The sequence below is a fragment of the Heterocephalus glaber genome, unplaced genomic scaffold (genome assembly GCF_053883595.1).
Source record: "Heterocephalus glaber isolate CG9 unplaced genomic scaffold, H.glaber_assembly_v1.0 deba00000546, whole genome shotgun sequence".
Taxonomy (NCBI): Eukaryota; Metazoa; Chordata; class Mammalia; order Rodentia; family Bathyergidae; genus Heterocephalus; species Heterocephalus glaber.
Genome location: NW_028258147.1, coordinates 30,175,493 through 30,199,672, shown reverse-complemented (window position 1 = coordinate 30,199,672; position 24,180 = coordinate 30,175,493). Strand labels below are relative to the sequence as shown.

Genomic DNA, 24,180 nt, shown 5'->3' with positions numbered 1-24,180 from the left:
TTTTGTACTTGATGTGTTTCATTTAGCTTAATGGCCTCCGGGTTCAGTCTTCTGTTGATTATTTATTTAGATCTTTCATCTTGATGTGTATTGAGAATTTTTTGGTGGAAATGTTGGTACTCTGCCACGGAGCTATGGGCCAGCCCATCCTATTTTCTTTTAAGACAGTGTCTTGTTAAGTTGCCCAGGTACTTGTGATCCTCCTGATTCGGTCTCCCGAAGTGCTGGGATTACAGGCATGCACCAGCACACCAAGCTGAGAATTTAACTCTAATCCCTTCACATAACTGATAGGCTCCAGCCCAAATCCTACCAAAATAATAATAATAGTCAAGCTTTTAGATTCCTGAGCAGGGTTTTTTTCCCCACTACAATAGCCCTGACTATAGCTAATTGTTCTTGAAGTGTAGTTTGCTTTGTCTTCGTTGTTGTTGTTGTTGTTGTTGTTGTTGTTGTTGTTATCCTTTGGAAATTCTTTTTGCTAAAGAAACAGGAGCATAGCATTGCCTGATCCACTGAACTGACTGCTTCCCGGGGTCGTTGCCTGGTTTTCCCACTATTAACAGGTGGGGGGAACATCGCACTGAAGTCCAGCAGGTCGCTCAGCTCCTGGTAGGTCCCTATCGTGGCCTTGCGCTCTTGTTGAGGGTTCATCTGCGGCCACTGCTCCCATGTCCATCCTCCGGCGAAAGTTCCCTCTGGCCTCGCGGGCTGGCTCGGGCCGCCTTCCTCCGGGCGGGCTGCGGTCCCCCCACAGAAATGGTGGGTCTCCTCAGGTGGACATTTTTTTCGCTGAGGGCCCTCAGCACGGCGCTCCGTTCACCCCCTATATTTAATATTTTGAGGAACTGACAGACCATCTTCAAAAGGGGCTGTACTGTTTTACATTTCCATTAACACTGGAATGAGCATTCCAATTTCTGCACATCTTCACTGACACTTGTTATTTTCTTTTTTAAAAAATTGTAACTGTCTTCATGTGTGTGAAGTGGTGACTCTAGTAGTTTGCACACCTCTCTTTGTATTCTCAGTGTAAACCCAGAACTTGGCACTGGATGGGGCCTCTATAGTGACAGGCATGACAGTTCCAAGGGATTCTAAGAGAAATCGGCAGTATGGTTGGTTTCTAATCTTTGGAAAATTGAATTTTGATGTCACCAGCTCCTTTTTATTTTTTAATACAAAATGAATCAAGTAGTACACAAGCTAAGTCAATCTTTTATCCCAGGAATCCCTGAAGTAATGGGTTGATAACTTTGGGTAGAAGATCACTTCTTTTAGAGTTTGAAAGAATGGAGTATATGTCCCCAGATACAGACGTGGGGAGAAGGGAAATTGCTGAAGGGAAAAATTATTTCCCTTTCTCTATAGTTAAGTGCCCAATTCAGGACTCGAGTTGACTTTACCACTTTCACACTGTCCACATTATCAGATGCCTGGTGCTACTTGAGGGACTATAATAAGAGTTTTCAACAATAATATTCCCCAGTTACTTGTGTTTCCATTAACAAAAAGAAGTATCTTTGTGGGTTTCTTAGGTACTTGAAGAAATATATACTAGCTCACTAGTAGCCATCAGGATCTGATCTGTCTGCCTCACAGTCCTCTGACAGCTAAGCATTTGCTTTTAGGCAAATAAAATGTCAGCCACCGTTAAACAGCATATGGCAACAATATGAGCATGCCCTCCCTGGAGACCAACTCTCCCCAGAAGAGATGGTACTTGAAATAGGAGATGCTTTGAATGCAGGAGCCCTGGCCTTCCCACACAGGAACAATGGCTGAGGAATGGGCAGAGTGGTGCACACAGAAGGATATGGGCAACTAGATCAAATGTGAGCTCAGGGCAGAGTGTCCCAGCCAGCAGTGACCAAAGGCTTTTCACCAGGGCATACGGGTCTGTGGTTAAGGGAAGTATGATCCTTATGCTGGCCTGGATTAGCTCTAAAAATAGAAAACAGCCTTCACAGCCACTTAAAGAGGGGCTTGAGCCGACTTCGAATGCATGTAGTTAGTGGTGTGCAGTGAGTGAAAGGAGACATCCAATATAGAGTCCCCACCCTCCTCGCCTCTCTGGATTTCCCTTATAATGGTATAAAAGAAGCTAACTTCTCTTGAAATAGGTAATGAGAATGTGGAAGTTTGTCAGCTCATGTGCAAAGAGATATGGAACAACATGAAGAAGGGGGAGGGCTGCTCTGCAGACATGGCCAGTCACCAAGATTAGGAAATAACCACATTTCCTCAATATGGCTTGATCTTCAAAACATACTCTCAAAACATTACTTGTCCTGACTTGGGGGAAATTGTATTATGTAAATGACTTAGGAGTAGTGGTTCCTCGTGTAACAGTGCCTCTGTGTTTTGTGTGTTGGAATGGAGACAGGCTCCTCAGTTTTATATCAAGCATTTAACATAGAGGCTTATCATATTTCTGGGTCTCTGATTTGACCAAAAACATGGCCACATCACTGAAATCACTAGTTCTGTAAAAACAGAGTTCAACTGTAGTGTTAATACTGCTTACTTTGATGAAGCAATTAACATGGTCCAAAAATTCTCAGTCATTTTATAGTTATTTTCCACTCATTCAAACTACCGGGTTAGAATTCTTAAAGGCTACATATGTAATTTTTCAAAATAATTCTAAGGCTCTTACATCTTAATGAATAAAGTAAAATAGGTAAAAATTAAAGCTATAGAAATGTTTATGCACATACACATTTGTTCATCTTAATTTCACTAATCATAGTTTAATACTGCCTTGTTATAACACTGAATAACTGAGTTAACAAAAGTTAAAGCAGCTGGGAAAGTGATTAACTTTTTTAAAAATAACATTAATGTTATTAATGTCTTTCATAGAATTTGTCTTCAAAAAAATATATTGTTAAAAATTAGAGCAACAAAAACCTGACTTTTTAAAGAAATGTCAACCAATTTTTCTGAAATGCATTTTTTTCTTTTTACCAGATAGATGTAACTGATAGGATGACATCATCATTTGCACTTTTGGTGACAGTCAATAAATTCCACGACAATGGGGAGTGACAGCAATTACTAGATCCATAGCTGATAAACAGCAGGATGTCGCAGGCATTTTCCAAGGTCTCACTGAGGAGTGTTAGTGCAGATGCCCCAGACTGGAAGAGCACTCCCTTTTTCCAGGCTACAGATAGAGCATTGCTCCTAAGAGTCAAGGGAGCCTAAACATTTGGATGAAAAATAAGAAATTAAGTCTATTATCAAAATGTTTCCCATTATTATATCAAAAATCAAGGTCCTTAAAAATATCTCAAGAAATGACTGAATTCTAAACATACCTAGGTAATTCATTATTTCTATATGAATGATAATGTCAAGTGTGCTATTCTCTGATGATCTGTGTTGAATTTCTATGTATGTATTTGTATAAATGCTCTACATGCATACTCATATATAGGATACTTATATAATATATATTTAGATATAATGCCTATAATTAATGTGCTGAGTTTAAAATATAAATGAAATTAATGAGCGTAACTACATTTAATATTCCAAATATAAAATTAAATTAAATATTTATACTCTTTTTCCTCATTAAAATATTATAAAAATTGGTTTTCAAGGAAACAAAGTTGATTCTAGTGGCAGAACTCTGGTGCCCAAAGGTGATTTTACTCTTTTTTGGCATTAATTTGATTGTTTATCAAATTTAAATAGAATTCTGAATTCCAGATGGAGAGCTTTTGTGCCATTTGAAAATTTTTTAAATGGTTTAGTAGCCCTTCATGGTAAGTGTTTGATAAATGAATGAAGATGGAACAGATGAATGAATAAACAAGTAGGTATTTGCATTCTCACCTTCTGGGGTTAGGTTCTAATTGATTACCAACTGTGAGTTCCAGTCTCAGAGAAGTACTTCTGTTTGTTTTCTTCAGTTTCTTCTCTCAACAAACTGGCCAAGATTTGGAGGAGTATTTGCTGGGATTTAGCTGAAACACGGAAGCAATCAAGTGGTTGAATTCTGGATTTTTCCAATTGAATGACATTCCTTTATCCATATTGATTTGAGCTTTGGTAAATTCTATTGTTGATACCACCTGGATAATTTTAAGTCTTTCTGAAGCTCAGAAAAAATATTTCCAACATAGCTCAAGCAACATAAGAATTTCATCAATTGAAAACTAAGAATCATTTCCGTGGGATGTGTAAAACAAGAAGCTGACCAGCATTATTTTCTTTTTCTTTAATTCACTGTTATTATTGAGAGTTATTCTTGAACTTTATGAAAACCAGACTGGGGAACGGACATGTTCTACATCGAATCATGTTCAAGGAATTGGAACTGAAAATCATTCAAACTAGGAAAACATGACATTGAAAAATAGTCTGCATTCCTTAGTCTACCTCAGAGTATCCAAACTGTTTCTGAGCAGAAAGCCTTAGGGTGATAGTAGATCTGTTTCAGGTTTTTGTTTGTTTGTTTGTAAGAAATAGACATTTAGCTTGTCAGTCTGAAAGAAAATTCATAATATTTTCTTTAATCGCTATTTTTCTGGCTTATAGGTTACAACCTTTGATTTCACACTTGTTTGCTCAGAAAGTTGTGATTTCTTACTGTTGCCTAGAGAAAAAATTCCAAATAGCGCCATTCAAGACTTTCACTTGTCTATCTTAGGGACCCCTTCAGCCTGACTCCCCAGGTGCCTCCTCCGTGCTAGCTGTTCCCCAGGCAGATCACACCGTGGGCCATTTATTTCCAATCTCTGACATGCCGTTTCCAATGCTTACTTCTTGCTCTCTCATCTCTCAGAAATGCCTGCTTTTTGTCCTTTTCACTTGTTGAATGTTCCATATGACTTCAAAGTGTAATACATCCCCTTCCATCAAGTCTTCCCAGGCACATCTTCTCCCACCCTCACCACCCCACCGCACTCACACAGGGATGCATCACACACACAGGCTCCTGTGATTTAGACGGTCATGTGTTATGTTCAAAGCTGCTACTTTGGTGTCAAGTTCTGTCCTGCAGAAGGATGACCCCAAGTTGGGATGGAAATCCATTTTTCCCTCCACTTGCCAAGGCATATTTCTGCCCACATGACTATGTCTATGCTGAGTGGCACCATTTTCTTTTTTCATTCAGAGGCAATGTATAGAGTACAATGTATAGAGTACATTGTATAGAGATGAGTCCTGCTCATCTGAATATGTGCTTTTTCAGTTCCCTTTACCAGAGCGCAAGTTTGTTAAGGGCATTAACTACCTTTTGCTTTCCGTTATTTTTGGTATAATGACCTTCTTACCCATAGTATGTTCTCTGTGACTGTTCTGTGATGAATTTAACTGAAGGAGTAAAATGTGTTTATTAAAAACAAATCAACTTATAAATTCAAATATGGAAGGTACTTCAGAAATCAAAAAAGACTTAGCAGATGAGGGACCATACTTATCGCATTTTAAGTACATCAGCTAAGGGATTTCGTACAAAACACAGCAGCCAGTAGTCATTTGTGGAATTTCGGAAACCACATTTGTGTTGCAATGACAGACAATGGCAGAGCTGGACTGAAATCCATTTCAAGCTGTTGGTTCAAATAGGCAAAGGATAACATTTACAATTATCTGAAGTGGGCAGGATAAAGGTCAGGGAGAATGCCCATGGCAATGGGGGTATTTTGGGAGGACTTAGTTGGATCAGTCTGAGGTCAGTATACTTCCTAGAAGTCTACATTAGGCCAAAGAAAAAAATTTTAAAACACTCCATCTTAAAGTCCTTGCACTTATAATGGTTCTGTGCATTTACCAACACAGCCCAAAGTATAACTTGATATGACCGTGCTCTCAAAGGAAAGAATTGCTTTGTAAAGATTTCAGTGGAGAACAAATAATAATTCTGTTGCAATTTTATTTGAGAAATGAGAAATGTCCATAAAGCAAGTTCTACAGACCACAAAACAATGATGTACTTAAGATAGGTTTTATGCCTATTTGATGACATGGCCAAGACTTTAAATTTCAGATTTCAAGGGGTAAACCATTGGCCGACCTCTCAAGAGAAAGTCCTGTGTCTATGTACAAAATTCCCTAGTAACTCTGCATCTCACAATCACAGCTTTCAATTGCTTTGTGTTTTCAGGATATATTGAGTTTGTGTGATGAACTGTTTTCCCTTTGGGAAAAAAATAAGAGACCATGGCCTGTTCTGCAGCCATTTCACGGAGCATCTCTTTCTCTTTTTCCCTCACAGTCATCTGTGATGTCTGTCTGCTTTGCCCGTTTTCATCCGAATTTGGTGGTTGGTGGGACATACTCAGGCCAGATTGTCCTGTGGGACAATCGCAGTCATCGAAGGACACCTGTGCAAAGGACACCCTTGTCAGCTGCTGCCCACACAGTAAGTCACACTATTGTCATATCCCTGTCAGCCACCCAAACCCTGGGAAGGAAAGAGTTCAACTTGCAAAAGTATGGGCATTGCTAATCATGCTAAGTGAGAAGTATCTAGTTTATAGTGATTGTGTCCTGACTGACTAAATTAAAGCTGAGTGAAAAGTATATAAAGGAAATGTTGACTTTAGAGAAAGGACTTAATCTGTGAGTTCTAGAATATAGAAAAAGTCTCAAAGGAAGAGGATCAAAACTGTAAAAGGATACAGAGAGAAACTTTGGGAGAGGTACCTCTGGGATTATTTGCCTGAAGAAATCATTCCCATTTAGAAAGTAAGCACTTCGTGTCTAGGGATGTGAAATGAGACATTTGCCAACAAACCGTTTCCATTTGTGATTTGAGGAAGTATACATCTTTAAATTCAGGAATGTGTGGTGTAAGTCTCAAGGTAAAGTCTACAGTGACAGTATAATCCTCAGGGTTAAAAGTCAACATCTCAAAACCATTACCCATAATTTAGTAGAAGAGGTTCACTGTAGTGTTCATAAGACAACTGCCCTGCCCTTTCCTTTAAGAGAATGACAGCATGTGGAACAGTTGTTTGGAGGAATGAAAAGACAGGCATGTCTCCGTCAATCCCTACTGCCTTGACATTCAGGGTAGCTGATGTTCTTTCTCTGAAATGCCCAAATTATGCCCAAGAATATGGCTCTCCTATTGTTCTCAATTTCCTTAATGTGGTTGCTTCATTTGTTTCATCTCCTGGCCTCAAAGCCATTCTGGCTTGAAAAAGATCTGCTAGCTGTTTTAGCTAAGACTGTGAGGAGGAAAATTCTTCTGCTCTTATAAGTTTGACAATGGGAAATGATAAATACCGAGTCAGTCCTAATTTTGATTGATCTGGCCAAAGACACATGCCAGTGAAACTAGTTCTTGGGAATCTTGAGTAATTGCTCTTACCTCCCCCACCATTTCTCCAAACTAATAACAGAAGATCATGGACCAGGAGAAGAAGGCTCAAGGCAGGTGTCTTCTCAAGCAGTGTGAAACCATTTCTTGGCTCTGCATACATGTCTGGTACATTTGTGAGCATACTTTCTGAAATTTCAAAGATTATAAATACAAATGTTGGAACACTTAGCAATAAGATTTGGGGAGAAATCCAAATCTGGAAGTTCTTCCAAGGAGTTAACTTTTTTTCCCCCAAGGAACTTAGAATGTGATCATCACAACAAAAATACTACTATTATCAAACTGAGTGGCATTATTTCAGTTAGAAAATAAAACAAAAACAAATTTCTTTTTTTTTTTTATTGCTGTGTTTTGTCTAATGCATAGCTAAAAGTGTACATTTAATTGTGCATTTGTCTTTCAACTTCCACTATTGCCTGGCTGATTGGGGCCAGGATCAAAAAGGAAAAAAGGGCCCACTGCAGATTACTCGCTAATTTCCCTTCACACCCACCACATATATGTATTTGGGACAACAAGAAATCATAATTAAAACAAAATCCTTCTGCTACACAATGAGTTTATTTCTAAAATAAATAAAAACGAACTGGCATCTATACTGGAAAAATGAGCTGTACATTGCTTTTTGTCCTTTCCATTAAGTGGAGTTGTGTGTGTGTGTGTGTGTGTGTGTGTGTGTGTGTGTGTGTGTGTGTGTGTGCAGGTACCTGACTAGGCTTAGCCCAGTGTCTACTTCTCTACATAGCTGAGTTTCTCTCTCTCTCTCTCTCTCTCTCTCTCTCTCTCTCTCTCTCTCTCTCTCTCTCTCTCCCTCTCTCTCTCCCCCTCTCTCTCTCCCCCTCTCTCTCTCACACACATTTACATTTTGGCTTTTTGTTGTTGTTGTTTGGTTTGCTTTGGTACCAGGGATCAAACTTCTCTACATAGCTGAGTTTCTCTCTCTCTCTCTCTCTCTCTCTCTCTCTCTCTCTCTCTCTCTCTCTCTCTCTCTCTCTCTCCCCCTCTCTCTCTCACACACATTTACATTTTGGCTTTTTGTTGTTGTTGTTTGGTTTGCTTTGGTACCAGGGATCAAACTTGGGTCCTTCAGCTTACGAGGCAGGCAGCAGAACCACCGGGCTAAATCCCCAGCATTCTTATATACATTTTGTTACTCATGAAAGGACAGCCCAAAAGTACTGATTAAAACCTGGTAGTGGCTATCACACATGTTTCTTCTCTGGGCTTTGGCTCTATGTATTTTTCCAAACTTGTCTTCTCTCCGCATTGCACCCCTAGGAGTCTTGATCCTTGAGAGTTTGGTTATTTGTGTTGGAGTTTTATGATTAACAGAGAAGCCCTATTGGACTCTTGCTGAAAAAAAAAAAAAAAGATGGATTTCAGACTCACAATGTTTGTACCATGCTTTTCACTCGTGGGAGAAAGAAAGTTGATTTCAGTGCAGTGGCTTCTAGTATAACATGGGTCAAGTCAAAACAATGTAGCTTTTTGAATATTCATTCTATATCATTCTTCTTTTTTACTAAGTCTGCTATTTTAGGTGGGAATCTGTTACATCCATTCTCCCATTTGATATCTGCACAGAGCTTGGCATGTTGTGTGGCTTGAGGTTTGAGTTTGATTACATACTGCTTTAGAGTCTTCAACACCAAAGACTTGGAGAAGAGCATTATTAATAGTCCCACAACCAATCAATCCTTTTGATATGTAGAGATATGATCAAGATAACATTTATTTTCACATCTCTTCTGTATTTACCATTGTGCAGATCCACTTAGGCCAATTCATTTGAAAGTGTCTCTAGGAATGTGACATTAAAAAATCATAGGGACTTAGTTAACTGTCTATCAACATGAGTGAAAGAGGTAATGTAATTGTCAGAAAAGCAGCTGTAATCTTAGGATTCATTTATACAGTCATATTGTTTATCACATAAGAAGTGGTAACTCAGTGCTACCTAGATTTTTATATTAAACGTTGAAAATATAAGTAGACAATTCTATTTTATTCCCAGTACTTTTTAATTTTTTAAAAAGTTTATTAATGGACTGAGAATGCAGCTTGGTGGTGGAGTGCTTGCCTAGCATGTACAAGGCCTCAAGTTCAATCCCAAATACACATACACATACACATACATGAACAGTTCTTATTTGAAGGAGACTGATTAGGAAAGGACAGTTTTGAAAAACAGGTACCCAAGGAACAGTTGAGGGAATTGGTAATGGTAAGTCAAAGTAAGGCAAGGTTTACAGGTTGTGGACCTAGGGTATAAAACAACAATCTGTGGTTGGCATGGCAGTGCACACCTGTAATCTCATACACTCAGGGGGTCTAGCCAGGAGGTTTACCTGTTTGAGGACAGCCTGAGCAACTTAGTGACTTTGTGAGAGCTTGTCTCAAAATAAAAAATAAAACGGTCTGGGATGTATCTCAGTAGAGTACTTGCCTAGCATGCATGAGAACTTAAGTTCAATCCCCAGTACCAAGAAAAAAATTCAAAAAGCTAGGATGCTACAGACTTCATCTATATGATCCCAGAGAGCACTGCACTGAAAATGTCTCCATGAACTTTAAAAAACTCCCATTAATGGAAGGAACGCTTCTCTAGGAATTAGGGCTAAATCTAGCCACTCTTTAAGAAAGGTGTTTAATCAGAGTTTGGACTACTTCTTGGATGAGGCAGATGAGTAGCTCCCCTAGCTCATTATTACTACCCTTTCTGACCAGGAGTTTATATGATAATCATAGTCTGGGAACCATCCTTTATATAATATTAGCTTTCCAATTTTAAAAATTGTTTCACTGTAGTTGTGGCTAGGTATTATGGACAGTAACTCATCAAAAGTAAAACAGACTGTTAGCTATTTACACAGAGAAGCATCAAGTAAGTTGTGGTTTGGCCACTCATGGCTAAGTTGCCTAAAATCTAACCCAAATTACTGCTAGGTTCTGTTTATGCTAACCTTCCATTTAGTGTTTAATGTGCAGCTGCAAATGGTTTTAGCCTACCATGTAGAATTCTGCAGAATAGGAAAACCTACTAGAGTTATGACAGAAGGCTGGATACAGCAGCTTGCTTATTGTTTCCAGGATGTATAAATGACCTTTCTCTAGACTCTGGCCAAATCTAAGTGGCCATACTACTCCAATGGTATTTTGAAAAGTAAATCTATCATTATCCTATATTTTGCAATAGCATAACAGAACCTAATTTTCTCTCACTAAGCATATTATGCCAGTAATTTTACCACCAGTATCTGCCTCAATTAAAAAGCCAGGTGAGGGCCGGGGATTTAGCTTAGTGGTGCCACCGCCTGCCTCGCAAGCACAAGATTCTGAGTTCGATCCCTGGTACCAAAAAAGAAAAAAAGCCAGGTTACTATTAACCACTTTTTAAAAACTGCTAAAAAAATATTTAGGACTGTGTCTATAATGCATTAAACTCTAGATTTAGTAACACGTATTCTTCCAGTGGTCATTGGTTCTACTTTTGGAAGACAGTCTTTTCTCATCACTTATGTAGAATTTAGAAGCTTAACTGTGTGGTGGGGATTTATGTCATCCAGATTCACCCCTGTGGCTTCCTTCTGCCCCATCCATCCTCATTAGCCTCCCTTCAGTTCTGATGCATTGCATTTGACCAAACAAGGTGAGGCTTTGTATCTGCTACTATGTGTTATCACCAGAGAGTTAAGTAAAAACATCAAGTTCAAATCAAAAGTGGCAAATGAACTGAAGCTTGTGCACTAGTAGGATTACATCCCTATGTAAGCCTTGTTTTAGAGTCGTGTTTTTGACACCAGATGTAATCATTTCCTGATGGAGCTGCACCTGATCCTCCCCGTTGATGTTTCTGCAGCACCCTGTGTACTGTGTCAATGTCGTTGGGACCCAGAATGCTCATAACCTCATCACTGTCTCCACTGATGGGAAAATGTGTTCCTGGAGCCTGGACATGCTCTCAACTCCACAGGTGCGTCTGTTTTCCCTTACTCATAAGGGCATCCTGCTGAAAAGAGTTACCTACTGGGGAACATAGTTCATAAAAGCCAAACCCTCACATCCTATAGAAGCTTAGACGAATGGATACTTGGAAAGAGTGGATCCTGGTTTCAGCAGTCTCCTCTTGAAGCCAAAATCCATTTCCTATGCCACAAATCATGTAATTATTATAGTGCATTAATACTTAGTTTCAAGTGATAATGAAATAATCCATTTCAAAGCAAAGTAATTAGGAAAGTTGCCTGTGGTAGGAATTGTATTTTGAAACTAATACAAATGAGGTTGGACCTCAGCAAAGCAATCCCTCATGCATTCTTGATTGAAGGAAAGGTATCCTATCAAAACAGAAATCCAAGCCCTTGCTTGTATGTGTACCCTAGACAACTGCTGTGTGCATGAAGAATTTGTTAAAACATCTATTTTTCCCTCTGGAATGTTTGTTAGTATGGCTCTTGCCATTTCTTGCTCAATAAATGAGAAGTTGAAAATGAAAAAGTTCCAACATTTCTAACCCACTACTGATTGCAGTAATGGAAACCAAACATAGAGCAGAAGTTAAGGAGAGTCAACTTTTAAGATATATGTGTCACATGCACACACAGACACATAACAGCATGCACAAACACACACGCATACACACACTTTTTCACATTTCTTTGTGTGAAAGAAGGTACTTCTCTATCCTTCAACTAAAAACCATGAAGGGTTCATTGACAAAAATGTGAGAAAGCACCCAAAAACTTATGAAACTTATCTAGGAGATAATTCTCAACTTTAACATTCCTGTTGTCTTTCTGGAATAACAACTCTAGACCAATTCTAGCTCTATTTAAGAAGACATTAAAATTACAAAATATGTAAGGAAACGTAGAGGCGGTAAAGAACCTCCTTTAAATTTCTGCAAAAAGTAGATGTAGAGACTACTAAAACTAATTAAGTTATTTCCATAATTTTAGTGGGGAAAAAAAGGAGAGTGTTAATAAACTGCTTACAACTTAAATTCCTTTGTTTTTGTGGATTTTTGACATTATACAGATCTGGAATTGAGTGTGGGCATTTTATGGTTTTTGTCTTAAAATTTTCAGCCATGTGTTGCTTGCTTTTAAAAGCATGAAGATTATAAACAGATATAAGAGCAGACCTTTTATGTAGGAATTTTTAATTGCCCATTTCACTGATTAAACATGTATTTGTTTAGGTTAAAACCTGTGGTACACAGGGTCCAAGATTGTTTTTATTCATGTTAAGATGCCCACAGACGCCTGTCTCTGCACAGAGACGGTTTGTTGCATGGCTTCATGGATGGCCTGGAGGAGCCAGGAACCCCACAGCTGCCCTCCTCTCTCTCTTTGCCCTGTGGAAGTTACTGCTTTAGAGGTGGGGCAGGCCATTGATGACCCACTTTTCTGTCTTACATTGTCACAGCACTGTCTCCTTTTGCCTGGACAACAACATGCTTGCTAGTGTGGATCTTACAAACAGTGATCCTGAACGGAACCACGTGGTCTGTGGAGCCTATTCTGGCACCATGCATTTCCCAATGATGGACTCCTTGGCCAAAATGGCGTGGTTTGTTTGCATAGGAAGGACTAAACTTTCAAACAACTGGAATGATATGATACCCTCAAACACTTTCTCAAAATAATTTCAGATACACAAAACAGGCTGCTTGTTGTAAATAGCCAGAAATACTCAGACTTGCTTATGTTTAAGTACTCTTCACTATCATTAAACTTAACTCATCAGTATGTCTTTTAAAATTCCCTCTAGTTCTCACTTTAAAAAATTATTTTATATAAAACAGGACTCTCATTTACTATTTTAAACAATTAAACCTCATTCTTTGCAAGCCAATATCCCACACACCCAACCACATGAAGGCTACCCTTCATGAAATCTAGTTCCTAGAGTTAAAATCTGTTTTTGAGGACCTGAGTGACAATTTTCTGGTTTCCGTCCATGGAGGACCCACAGGCCTGCCTTGACAAATGTGCTTAGTACATCTGATATTAATACATGTGTATTCTCACGAACAATTGATTTTGAAAATGTTTGTAAATACAAGGGTATTGTGTGTTTTATTAAAGCCTGGGGCTGACAAGTGTAATCATTACAGTATTATCTTTAGTTTCTGCACCATTAGTTTCAAAACTCTCACCTGTCATCTCTGCCTGACTTAGGAAGCAGCAGTACATGCTGATGAAATCCAGCCGGCCTGGAACCAGAGATACACAGCAGTGTGAATGTCAGGAGCAGTAAAGCGTGGTTTCTGGCACAGCCAGGGTCTTTTGTAACGCTGTGTGAAAAGCAAACAGATGATTTAGCCAAATGATTTCTCCATGCTGTCTTTGGCATGGAGAGGAGTTGACAGATGGAAATGTAACCACACCGTGTTTTGGTAGGAGAGCATGGAGCTGGTGTACAGTAAGTCCAAGCCTGTCGCTGTTACTGGAATGGCTTTCCCGACGGGAGATGTCAATAACTTCGTGGTTGGCAGTGAGGAGGGTACAGTCTACACAGCCTGTCGTCATGGAAGGTGATTTTTCTGTTTTCTAATTGATGACATAGTCCTCATTTCCAGAAGTCTGTTGTCATATTCTAGATTATAAGCACCTTGCATTATAAGTAAGGTATTTCTGAAAAAAATTCAAAGTACACCTTCAAGCCTTCATGAACATAAAGCACACATTTCAAAGTTTTTGGTGGTTCACACTGCCTTGAGAGGAAATGTCCACATTTCTTAGTAGATCCTACAACGCTATCTCTGCTTCTTAGCCTCATCTTCCGCATACCTTTGAGCTCCAGCCATGTGACCATCAGGGACCACCATCCCGGAGCACTGCCTACCTGCCCACGCCTCCATGAGTTTGCACCTTCAGTTTCTTCCACTTCGTCTCTTAATTCTATCTTCTTTGCTTAACTAATTCTTCTTTATTAGAGATTCAGCACAGAGATCATTCCACATTGAAGCTTTTCTGAGTCGCTTGGACAAAGAAAGCCACCCCTTCCTTTAGGTCCTGTAGACTTTTCATCCCTTTTGTTTATTCATTCGTTTTTGGTTTGTTTGTTTATTCATTCTTTCTAGGAATATTTGTTGAGAATCTTCCCTGTGTCAGACATCATCATAAGAATACAGAAAGGAACAGAACTGAAATAGAGTTCATGCTCTAGTGAAGGCTAAAAGAATAATAAGCAAGTAAATTATAGTTTAAAATGATAAGTGATATAGAAAATTAAAGTACAATAAACATGGGGCTATTGGGTGTCAGGTTTACTATTTCATATATTCTTCTATGTGCTTCTGCAATAGTATTAATCACATTTCAATTATTCATTTATCTACCATCTTTCTCTTGCTAAACTATTTACATTTCATCTTTGACTCCATGCCTAGAATCCGGAACATAGTAAATAAAGACCTAAAAATCTATACAGTATCGGGAATAAAGAAATGATAATATCTAAATAATACAGATAAGTTCCTTGATACCCTTCCTTATACTTTGAGTGGCCAGAACAGTATGAGATATACCACTATGCAGTTTCCAAGTAGTAAGAATCTTGCCTTGGTTGAGAGGTTGGCAGGTGCCTCTGGAAAACTGAATTGTCAAAATAATGTGGATTCTGATCATTTGGACTAGACTGTAAAATTACGTGCAAGACTTTATAGGTGGCCTCACATCTTTCGAAAGGTTCACTATGTTCATATTGTTGCTTAATTTCTTTTTCCTTTGTAGTTCTTGTTCAATTGATTTTTTTCATCTCTTATATTCATCCCAGGCTATTTAGATTTCATGGGGGAGCCACAAATAGTTCCGAGTTCATACTCATAATTTTTGTAATTTTAGAAGTAACAAACATCCACGATGAAGCTACATGATTTTTTCCATTCAAATAATACAAGCCATGATGTTTCTACAGTTCTCCTTGTTTCTAAACAAGCAGTCTGTGCCCTGCACACATGATTTAAAGATGACTGAAGAAGATAAGCCTCACAGTTCTATGTCCAATATGTGTACAACACAAAATCTGGCTGAAACAAAAAAATTAACGTTTTTATCAAAGCAAAAAAGTCTGATAAATTATTCATTCATGCAAACAGTTGAGGTACACCTATTTTGAGCAGAGTACATTGCTAGATGCTGTGAGTCACACAGGTGTCATTTCAACCAGATTCCTGTCTCCAAGAAACTGATGACAGTGGGAAAGTAAAATGCACAAATATCTGTAGCACACATAGAGTATCATTAGTGCATATGAAGAGCAGAGATCAGAGTGGGCCACACTTGAAGTCATAGATCTGTCTAGATATGTGTAAGGGTCAGCAGAGCAGGGGTTTCATGAACTTATTCCAGGATATTACCTAGGGCCTTACTTATTTGCAAAAGCCACAGAACATGTTCATTCATATAGTTCAAATGTTTAAAATTTCTTTAGTGTGAGTAACCTTTTATATGATATTTTTATTCTGAAGCAAGTGTCATTTTCAAACAAAACTGGAATATACACTGTTGGTTAAAAGTAAAAGTTACCGTGGCACACACCACCAATCTCTTTACAATGAATTTGATTTCACTTTTTACATGAGCCCATCCATCTGAAATATAAAATACAGATCTTAGTAAAGTCATAAAGTAGCAGGCATTGGTTTTGTAGCAATTTTAAATGGGTCATGGCAAGCTATAAGGGAGAGGTGGGGGATTTCTACTTTTCACCCAGCGTAGAGAAGGTGCAAATCCACTTCCATAAATTAAACAAGGTCCTCATTTTGCACCCTATAAACCCTTTCAGGATACTGTTAAGAGCAAGTGGAGTCTCACCAGGGGCCACTTCAAAGATCAGTTCCTTGTGTTCATTAGAACAAATTTAAATGATCACATGTGGAACTGCTGTTAGCAGTTACTCTGGGCATAATTTTTGAGTGCCTGTTATATGGGACACATGCTGCAGCACTTTGCTTGATTCCAAATCTTACTCAGTACATTGACATTTATCGGTGCTCCAAGGGAACAAATGTAACTGAATCCGTTTTTACTATAAGTGACATAATATTGAGATTCACAATCCCTATGTATTTGTCATGTTTGTAACCTCTTGCACATGAATTTTTAAAATATAGTATTTTGGGTATTTTTTCTCTGATTTTCCTAATTGTGTATGATTGCATTCAGACCATTATGTGATAATAGAGGGCTGGAAATAATCTCAGTTTGGTAAAACAAGGGAAATACGTCTGAGGGTAGCTTTTAAAATGTGTATCACTATTTCTCAAATGTGCTTTTGTTTTTAAAAGACAGCATAATTTTGTCTCTTTTTCTTTGCTGTTTCACTCAACAAATACTTATTGAGCACTTACTGTGTACTAGACACTTGGCAACCAGAAAGACAAGAAACCTTCCCTTATGGAATTTACAAAATATATTTGTAAATCTTTCTTCTGTTCTCATTGAAGTGAAGACATAATTTTCTCCATATAATATTTAGATTATGTGTATTAATTTGTGTTAACAAAGGGTTTTACAAACTATTACCTTTTTAGATAATGTAAAATGTCAACTTAATGTAAGAAGTTTCTTTTAAATAATAAATTATTATTCCTTCATTATGGGTGGTATTTTATAGCCAATAGGCTCCCCAAAAGGAGCTAAAATGGAATATGTACAAAATGCCATCTTAAGAATACAATAGTAGCATTATAAATATGAAGGCTTCTGAGATCTAAGTGTAGTTATTTTCATCAAATTAGCTGCATCAACAATGATAGGATTTGAGAAACTCCTGAAAAAAGTTTAGTGATAAAATTTGTTATTCAAGTCTAAAGATTAAAAAGACTACCCTGCCTTGTACTATTTTTTAATCACCCAAAGTAGTGCCACATGCTTTCAGACAAATTCTTTTTCTCAAAATAATTGAAAATGGCTTCATCTTTAGTAGTGCACAGTTGTTGTTCTAAAACTTATGAAAAAGTGATTCTGCAGAGATGATATTTTTAAATTACAGTGTATTGTCAAGGCCACTGAAATACTGTGCATATGTGCTCTTCATGCAGCAAAGCCGGCATTGGTGAGGTCTTTGAAGGTCACCAAGGGCCAGTGACGGGAATTAACTGCCACATGGCTGTGGGTCCAATTGACTTTTCTCACTTGTTTGTCACATCATCATTTGACTGGACTGTCAAACTGTGGACCACAAAGGTAAGAATACCTTGATCCAAATCCACAGTACAATATAAGGGGACAGGGTGGTTCTTTGTCCCCTGGGGGAGTTGTAGGGAACAGCCTCTTCCAGGGAACATGGCATTGGGGATTTATATAACCCACTATTGAGCTCCATCTGCTTAGGTGCTAGCTAAGACTTTCTTTGTCAATCCAGCCTGTTTGTTTTTAAATTTATAAGTAGTGCTCAAAAACAGTCTGATGGTAAAATTAAAAAAAAAAATCTAGTGATTTGAATAATGATAAACCAGAAACCCTTCTTCATCAAAACTACCTCCACATACATTAGTCCAGTGTCCATCTCCTGGAGCTTTATAGCATTGACTTATGTGCGTACCTATGGAAAATTAAGCTTTGGGACTGAAGTTGTTTGTTTTATTGTTTGGGGGTTTTTGTGTATTTTTTTTGAAAGTCTTGAGATTTTTAAACTGGTAAACGGCTGCATATTCAGTTAGAAAGATAATTCTGATGGTATTTGAGAGCAAAACTAACAGCAAAGACTACCTGGAAGAAAGGTACAGTAGTGCAGGGAACATCTGAAAGTGGCTTAGACCAGTAGTTTGGTATGGAAAGAAATAGATGGAGTTGAGGATCATTTTAGAGACAAAGCCACAGAAACTGGTGATTGATTTGATGGGAGTAAAGTATGAGAGGGCGTCAGGCAGCTGGCGATTTGTGGTAGCTTTCACTACACTAGAGAACACTAGGGGAAAGGATGTTGGAAAAGAGCTTTGCACATGTTGATAAGGCACTTGGTAGGTGCATTTCAAGACTCCCGCATGGGATTGAAGATGAGAGAGACCTCTGGGCTGCAGGCACACACTTAGTAGCAGTCAGAAGAGCAATGATAACAAGTAAAGTCAAAAGAAAGGATTTTTAAAGAAACACCATGATTCGATCTGGAGGAAGAGGAATATTTAGAAAATAAACAGGAGAAATGTAACCAGAAAAGGAGACTGAAATGTAACTCAAGGAATAAGAAGGAAAAAAAAAAAAAGTTTGTGTGGCTCCATGGGTGTTAATGCAGCAGACTGTGTCAGGAGGACCGAATTGGATCTTAACTGTATGGAGAGATGTACATGCTCATTTGTATTACAGATGAAAACCAACTTGAGAAATTCATTTCTAACTGTCAGCTTTACAAAAATCTAAGAATTTAACAGAATACTCTGTGATAAGACTGAAAGAATCTAGCCATTCTCAAACATTGGCAATGGAAATGCAAAATGGTGCACACTAAGGAGGAATTTGGCAATATTTAAAAATACTATGTGCTTTAACAGAGCAATTCCTGTTTCTAGGAATCTATGCCAAAGACATACCAGCCAAAATGAGAAGAGGGTTTATGAAAAAGGCTATTCATTGAAAGGTTACTTGAATAGCAGTATGGCTAAAAATAACCCAAAAGTCTTCATCAATAGGGTATTATGTGAATCAAAGTAGGAAATTAACAAAAGACTTTCCTATACTACTATGGAATTATCTCTAGAAAATATTTTAACTTAGATAAGCTAAGTGGAAGTACAAATAGTATTTTGCCATTGTTTATAATTATTTTTATATAGTTTTAAAAACAAGAAGGACAAACCACACACACAAATCACTTAATAGGGAAGCAGGAATCTGAAAGAAACAGAGACAATAACTAGGTTTCTTTGAACATTCCTTGTTTGTACATTTGCATTTTGTTTGGACCATGTTATAAAACAAAATAAAATAAAATTTAAAATTAGTTCCAAAAAAATTTAAAGTAACACAAAGTGAATCATTCTTATGATGATTAAAATTGGTGGCAAAACCTTACAGTAGGGAATGGTTTAAAGTTACTTTTAAACCCTGTACTTTGAGTATATATTCTTAAAGGAATGTATATCTAGGACTAAAAATAAAAATACAAAACAAATCTCAAGTTACTTCTAGTACTCTTATTGTTGGAAGTCTGCCTGTTTGTGTTACAAAATAAATTAAATAACAATGTTGGTGTCATTGAGAACTGAAATTATCAGCCTGGCTAAAAGAAGATACAAATTCATGAAGTAAAGTAACAGTTGTGCAGTAATCCTCAATTTGGGTTGGAAGTATCAGTAAGAATTCATGTGTGTATTGTCTTCAAATCCAAAACTCAGTACTATTCACCATTCTACTCACCAAAAAAAAAAAGATCTGGAAAAATGACCAATACAATAGTTTTGACATTCTGGAGCTCAGAGGTTTCTACTAACAAGAAATCACTAACTAAAGAGAAATCCCTGAAGAAATCACTGATTCTGATTCCAGAACAGGAAATGTATAAAATTTTGTACCCAGTATAATATTTTTCATAACAGAAAACTACCAAATACTAGAAAGTTTTTGTCAAAGGATTTGGAAGACAAATTGAGTAAGATTCTGCTTGCCAGAACATCAATAAAGGTAGTAGCTTCATGAGTTCCTAATGATACTTAAGGAAATAAAAGACCTGCATTGGCTACCTTTGGAATATACTAGGCAAATCAAATCATTATTTTGAAAACCAACAAGTAAAGGAAAGAATCTGCTCTTTTCTGACTTTTCTTAAGATTATTAAATAGTTGATGAGAATAAGTTTTTCTTTATGACAGTATTCCGGCTAACATAGGAAATAGATATGATAAAATTTGAGCATTATCATCCTGCAACCCCTAATGGTTTAAAAAATGATCATGGTTGTCTTAGTCACTTTTCTCATTACTGAGATAAAAATACCTGAAATCCAAAGTTAGAAGAAAGATTTATTTAGCTTACAGATTATAGAGGTTTCAGTTCATAGGTGGCTGGCTCCAAAGCAGGGTGGCATTGCAGAGAGGCATCACAAGGAGAAACAATTCATGGCAGGCAGAAGGTAGCAAAGCAAGGAAGGGACAAACTACAAGTAACTAGCAGCAAGCTTCTTTCTGTTCCTTATGCTGTATTCAGGTACCTGCCCTTTGGGCAAATAGCACTCACACTCTTAATCCTAGCAATGTAGCATGAATCAATCACACACTCTAGATCCAGCCACCTCTGAAAAAGCCCCACCTATGACTGCATGAGACTTTGGGGGGATATCTAGACATAAGCCTTAATAGTGGTTTAAACTGCTGTGAAGAGATAAACAATCTTCATAATTATGGAAGTAGACCTTTAAAGTAGGCTTGACCACAAAATCATATCTGAATCTCTGAATTTGAAGCCAATAGGAGACACAGTTGCCAGATGCTAAGAAACACCACAGGTATGCAATCAGCCAAATCCAGACTAAGGGAAAATCTACTACAACAGATTTCACTTTTTTATAAAACTAAAAAAAAAAAAAAAATCAAATGGAAGCAGAAACTATATAGCAAAATAAAATAAAACAAAACAAAACTTGAGACATTTCAACCAGTCTCAAAATATGGGTCTTATGTAGATCTTGATTCAACCAATTTAAATCAACCAATTTAAAAAATTTAGAAGGCCAGTGAAGAAATGTAAATACTGACTGCACATTTGATGATATTTGTGAATTACTATTTTTAGGTATGATAATGATACTATGATAACTTTAAGTGGTTTTACTTTTTAGAGATGCATATTGAAATGTTTACAGAAAATACTCTGATGCCAGGGATTTGCTCAAAACAAGCTGGTTAGGAAGAGAACTTGTGAGTATAAATGAATAAGATTGGCCATGTATTGATAATTACTGAAGCTGTATGACTGATACCATCCTATTTCTGAATATATTTGAAATCTTCTATAATGAAAACTAAAACCAGAACAGAACAAAGCAAAAAATAAATAAACAGAAAAGGAGTAACAATGACAATTGCTTCAAAGAGGTAACATGAGAGCTAAAATATGCTTATCATTTCAATCAATTCAGAAGCCACTGGTGTCCACAGTACATATATCATCTGTGGTGTGTGTTAAGCATGTGACACAAATTACAAGGGGTCAAGGAATGAGCAGAAAGTGAGGAAGCACTAAAGAAAAATCAACATATTTTCCATATTTTTAAGATTATAGAAACTTGAGGATGCTGCTCTTTTGAAGAACCAGTAAAGAAGGAGGGTAGAAACTCTATAAGTATAAAGTATAAAAAGGGCCATTAAAATGTTAGCATAAATGGGATCCATCACATGGACTGGGGCAATGAATTTTAAATAAGAGCAATGACATCTCTTTTGCTTTAAGGAAGAGCAGGAAAGCAGGGGTTAACTATGTGTAGGTATATGGGTTTAGTGAAGGAAAGTAGTTTGACTTCTCTAATGATAACTATTTTCTCAATGAAGTAAGTGATTAAATATTCTGCAGAGTGAAAAATGTAGAAAATGAAGGGAACAGATTTCAGCTGGTTCGAAAAGAATAGGAGGAGCTCATTAGGAAAACATGGACTCTGGATAGTGTGATGGACTCAGCGGTGTTCAGACAAAAGAGCGTTTTAGGGACATCACTATTCAGGGATAATTTCCTCCAAGAGAGGTCAGCTGTACAAATATAAGCAGGGATGAGGGGTCAGTTAAGAGGACCTGAGACTGGAGCCTTACCAGAGTGCCGAGGAAGAAAAATAAAACACGGAGTTTGGAGATAAAGACAAGAAAGCATTTGATGCTATAGACCAAGGAGTCTAAGCTGAAACAGAAAGGAAATGAAAACAGACAGAAGAAAGCAAAGGGAATAAGGGATTGGAAGCCCCTATAAGATCAGAGAACATTTATGAAGGAAGAGCCTGGGTAAGAGAATAAAATAAGAGATGGTTGGTAGAAAGTGAGATCTTTAGACTGTTTCACAACTGAAATAGTTCTAGGTGATTAAGAAAAAAAGTGAAGGATGTGATGGGTGAAATCTAGTGAAGGAAAAATCTACTGGAGATGTGGAGGTCACCGAGATGAAAGTTCAAGGAGGTGGTTTGCTGTGGGCTTTGGAGTGGACGAGAATAAAGGCTAGACTAGGACAGAAAAGGAGACCATGACCACAGTGCTAGAGTCCTGAGTGAAGTAGGAGGAAGATTTTTAAAAAGGAAAGGCTGATCGAGCCAGGTAGCTGAGCTTATATAAAGCAGGGCTTTTTCCTGGAGAGTTGAGAAGCAGTGAAGTAGCCTGGGAGAGTAAGAAGCTAATCAGTTCACTGTTTTGAACGAGAAGGTGTGAAAATGAATAGTTTCTACTTGGTTAGCTTCATAGCTGAGATGGGAGAGGAGATGGTGAGCATATTGTAGAGCTATGATTCCACTGAGGCAGGCAGTAGAGAGTGCACCCCATGAGAAGGCCAAGGACATAATCAAAAGCATTTATCATGTAACGGACACCCATGGGAGGCGGGAGGGAGGCTGGTTGAAAACATCTGGAAAAGGTGGATCTATGAATGGTTGGTTCAGGTGAAATAAGTACTGAGATTTTTGGAAAATCCTGTGAGACCTCAAGAATGGAGAGGAGGGGACGCAATAAAGAGGACTGAAGTTCAGAATAGAATGCTAATCTTTACTAAATGCTAAAGTCTAGTAAAATGAGGACAGCAGGAAGAAAAATAGGATAAAAATGCATGAAACACACACTCCTCCCACAAAATCCCCACCACCCCACACCAAGTTTCATCTTTAAACCACTGTCAGGGAAGACTTCACTTTGAAGCAGAAACTGTGTCGGAGTGGTTTTCCTTGCAAACAGAGGACCAGGCTTCATTCCAAGCAGCTGGGTCAACAAATGCATAAGCATCCGTTTTTTTTTTATCAGGCTAAAAGGAAGGGAAATGATGCTAGAAAGATAGTGTACACTTGATGTGTAAATTGATTTCTATTTTATAGGTAATGACAAGTCATTTTAGGAGGATAGTGATCAAATTTAAATTTTAAGGAGTTTGCTTTTCAATACTTTGGGAGATGAACTTGCACAGGCAGCCCATACAATATTGAGCTCATACTATCTACTAGGCATTGTGCTGAATACATTATTCCATTAAATCCTCATGATAAACCTCTCAGTAGATATTAGTATCCCATTTTGTAGAATAAAGAAATAGATTTGCTTGCTATGCCTGGTGGGTAAGTTAGGGAAACTGGGATTTAGATTCAGTTATGTGTGACCTCAAAGCCTGTGTGCTTGGGGCTGGGATTATAGTACAGCACTTGCGTAGCACACACGAGACCCTGGTTTGGATTTTATCAGTGCATGCTATATGCATGTGTGGAAATCTCACACTGAACTTCATTGATATGTATAATTAATATGTATTAATACAAACTATTTTTAAAGCTTGTATTCTTTTCCATACCAGCATGCTAAGCAGAGAGACAAGAAGTCCAGTTATTATCTCAGTGTGGTCATCCAGGTGACAACTAAGATTTAAGCAAAGCACTTATGAAGCATACAATCTGAGAGAGAAAACCGACCATGATGGGCCTGATTTTTTTCTACCTTAGCCTCTGAGGGAAAGAATGGTGGTGTATGTGACCAAGACAGGACAGATAGGAGGGCAGGATTGGGTTGAAAGTAGAAAATTTAGAAATATGGAGATACTCAAACCGAGGTGCCCAGAAATTCCTAGATGATAATTAAAGATACTTATATCAGGCTACTCAGGGTGCCATAACAAAATATCTTAAACTGGATAATGTATAAAACACACAACTATTGC

At 37.8% G+C, this 24,180-nt stretch overlaps 1 protein-coding gene across 7 annotated transcripts in view; it reads left to right on the top strand.

Moving 5' to 3' along the window:
* Positions 1–24,180, top strand: part of Dync1i1 (dynein cytoplasmic 1 intermediate chain 1) — a 339,717-nt gene that overhangs the window by 257,623 nt on the left and 57,914 nt on the right. For all 7 annotated transcript variants that reach the window (XM_004862718.4, XM_004862716.4, XM_087204461.1 and 4 more), the window contains 4 exons: positions 6,236–6,382; positions 11,208–11,321; positions 13,753–13,886; positions 17,400–17,544. In XM_004862718.4, the coding sequence (XP_004862775.2) occupies positions 6,236–6,382; positions 11,208–11,321; positions 13,753–13,886; positions 17,400–17,544 (540 nt within the window). The remainder of the gene's footprint in view (positions 1–6,235; positions 6,383–11,207; positions 11,322–13,752; positions 13,887–17,399; positions 17,545–24,180) is intronic.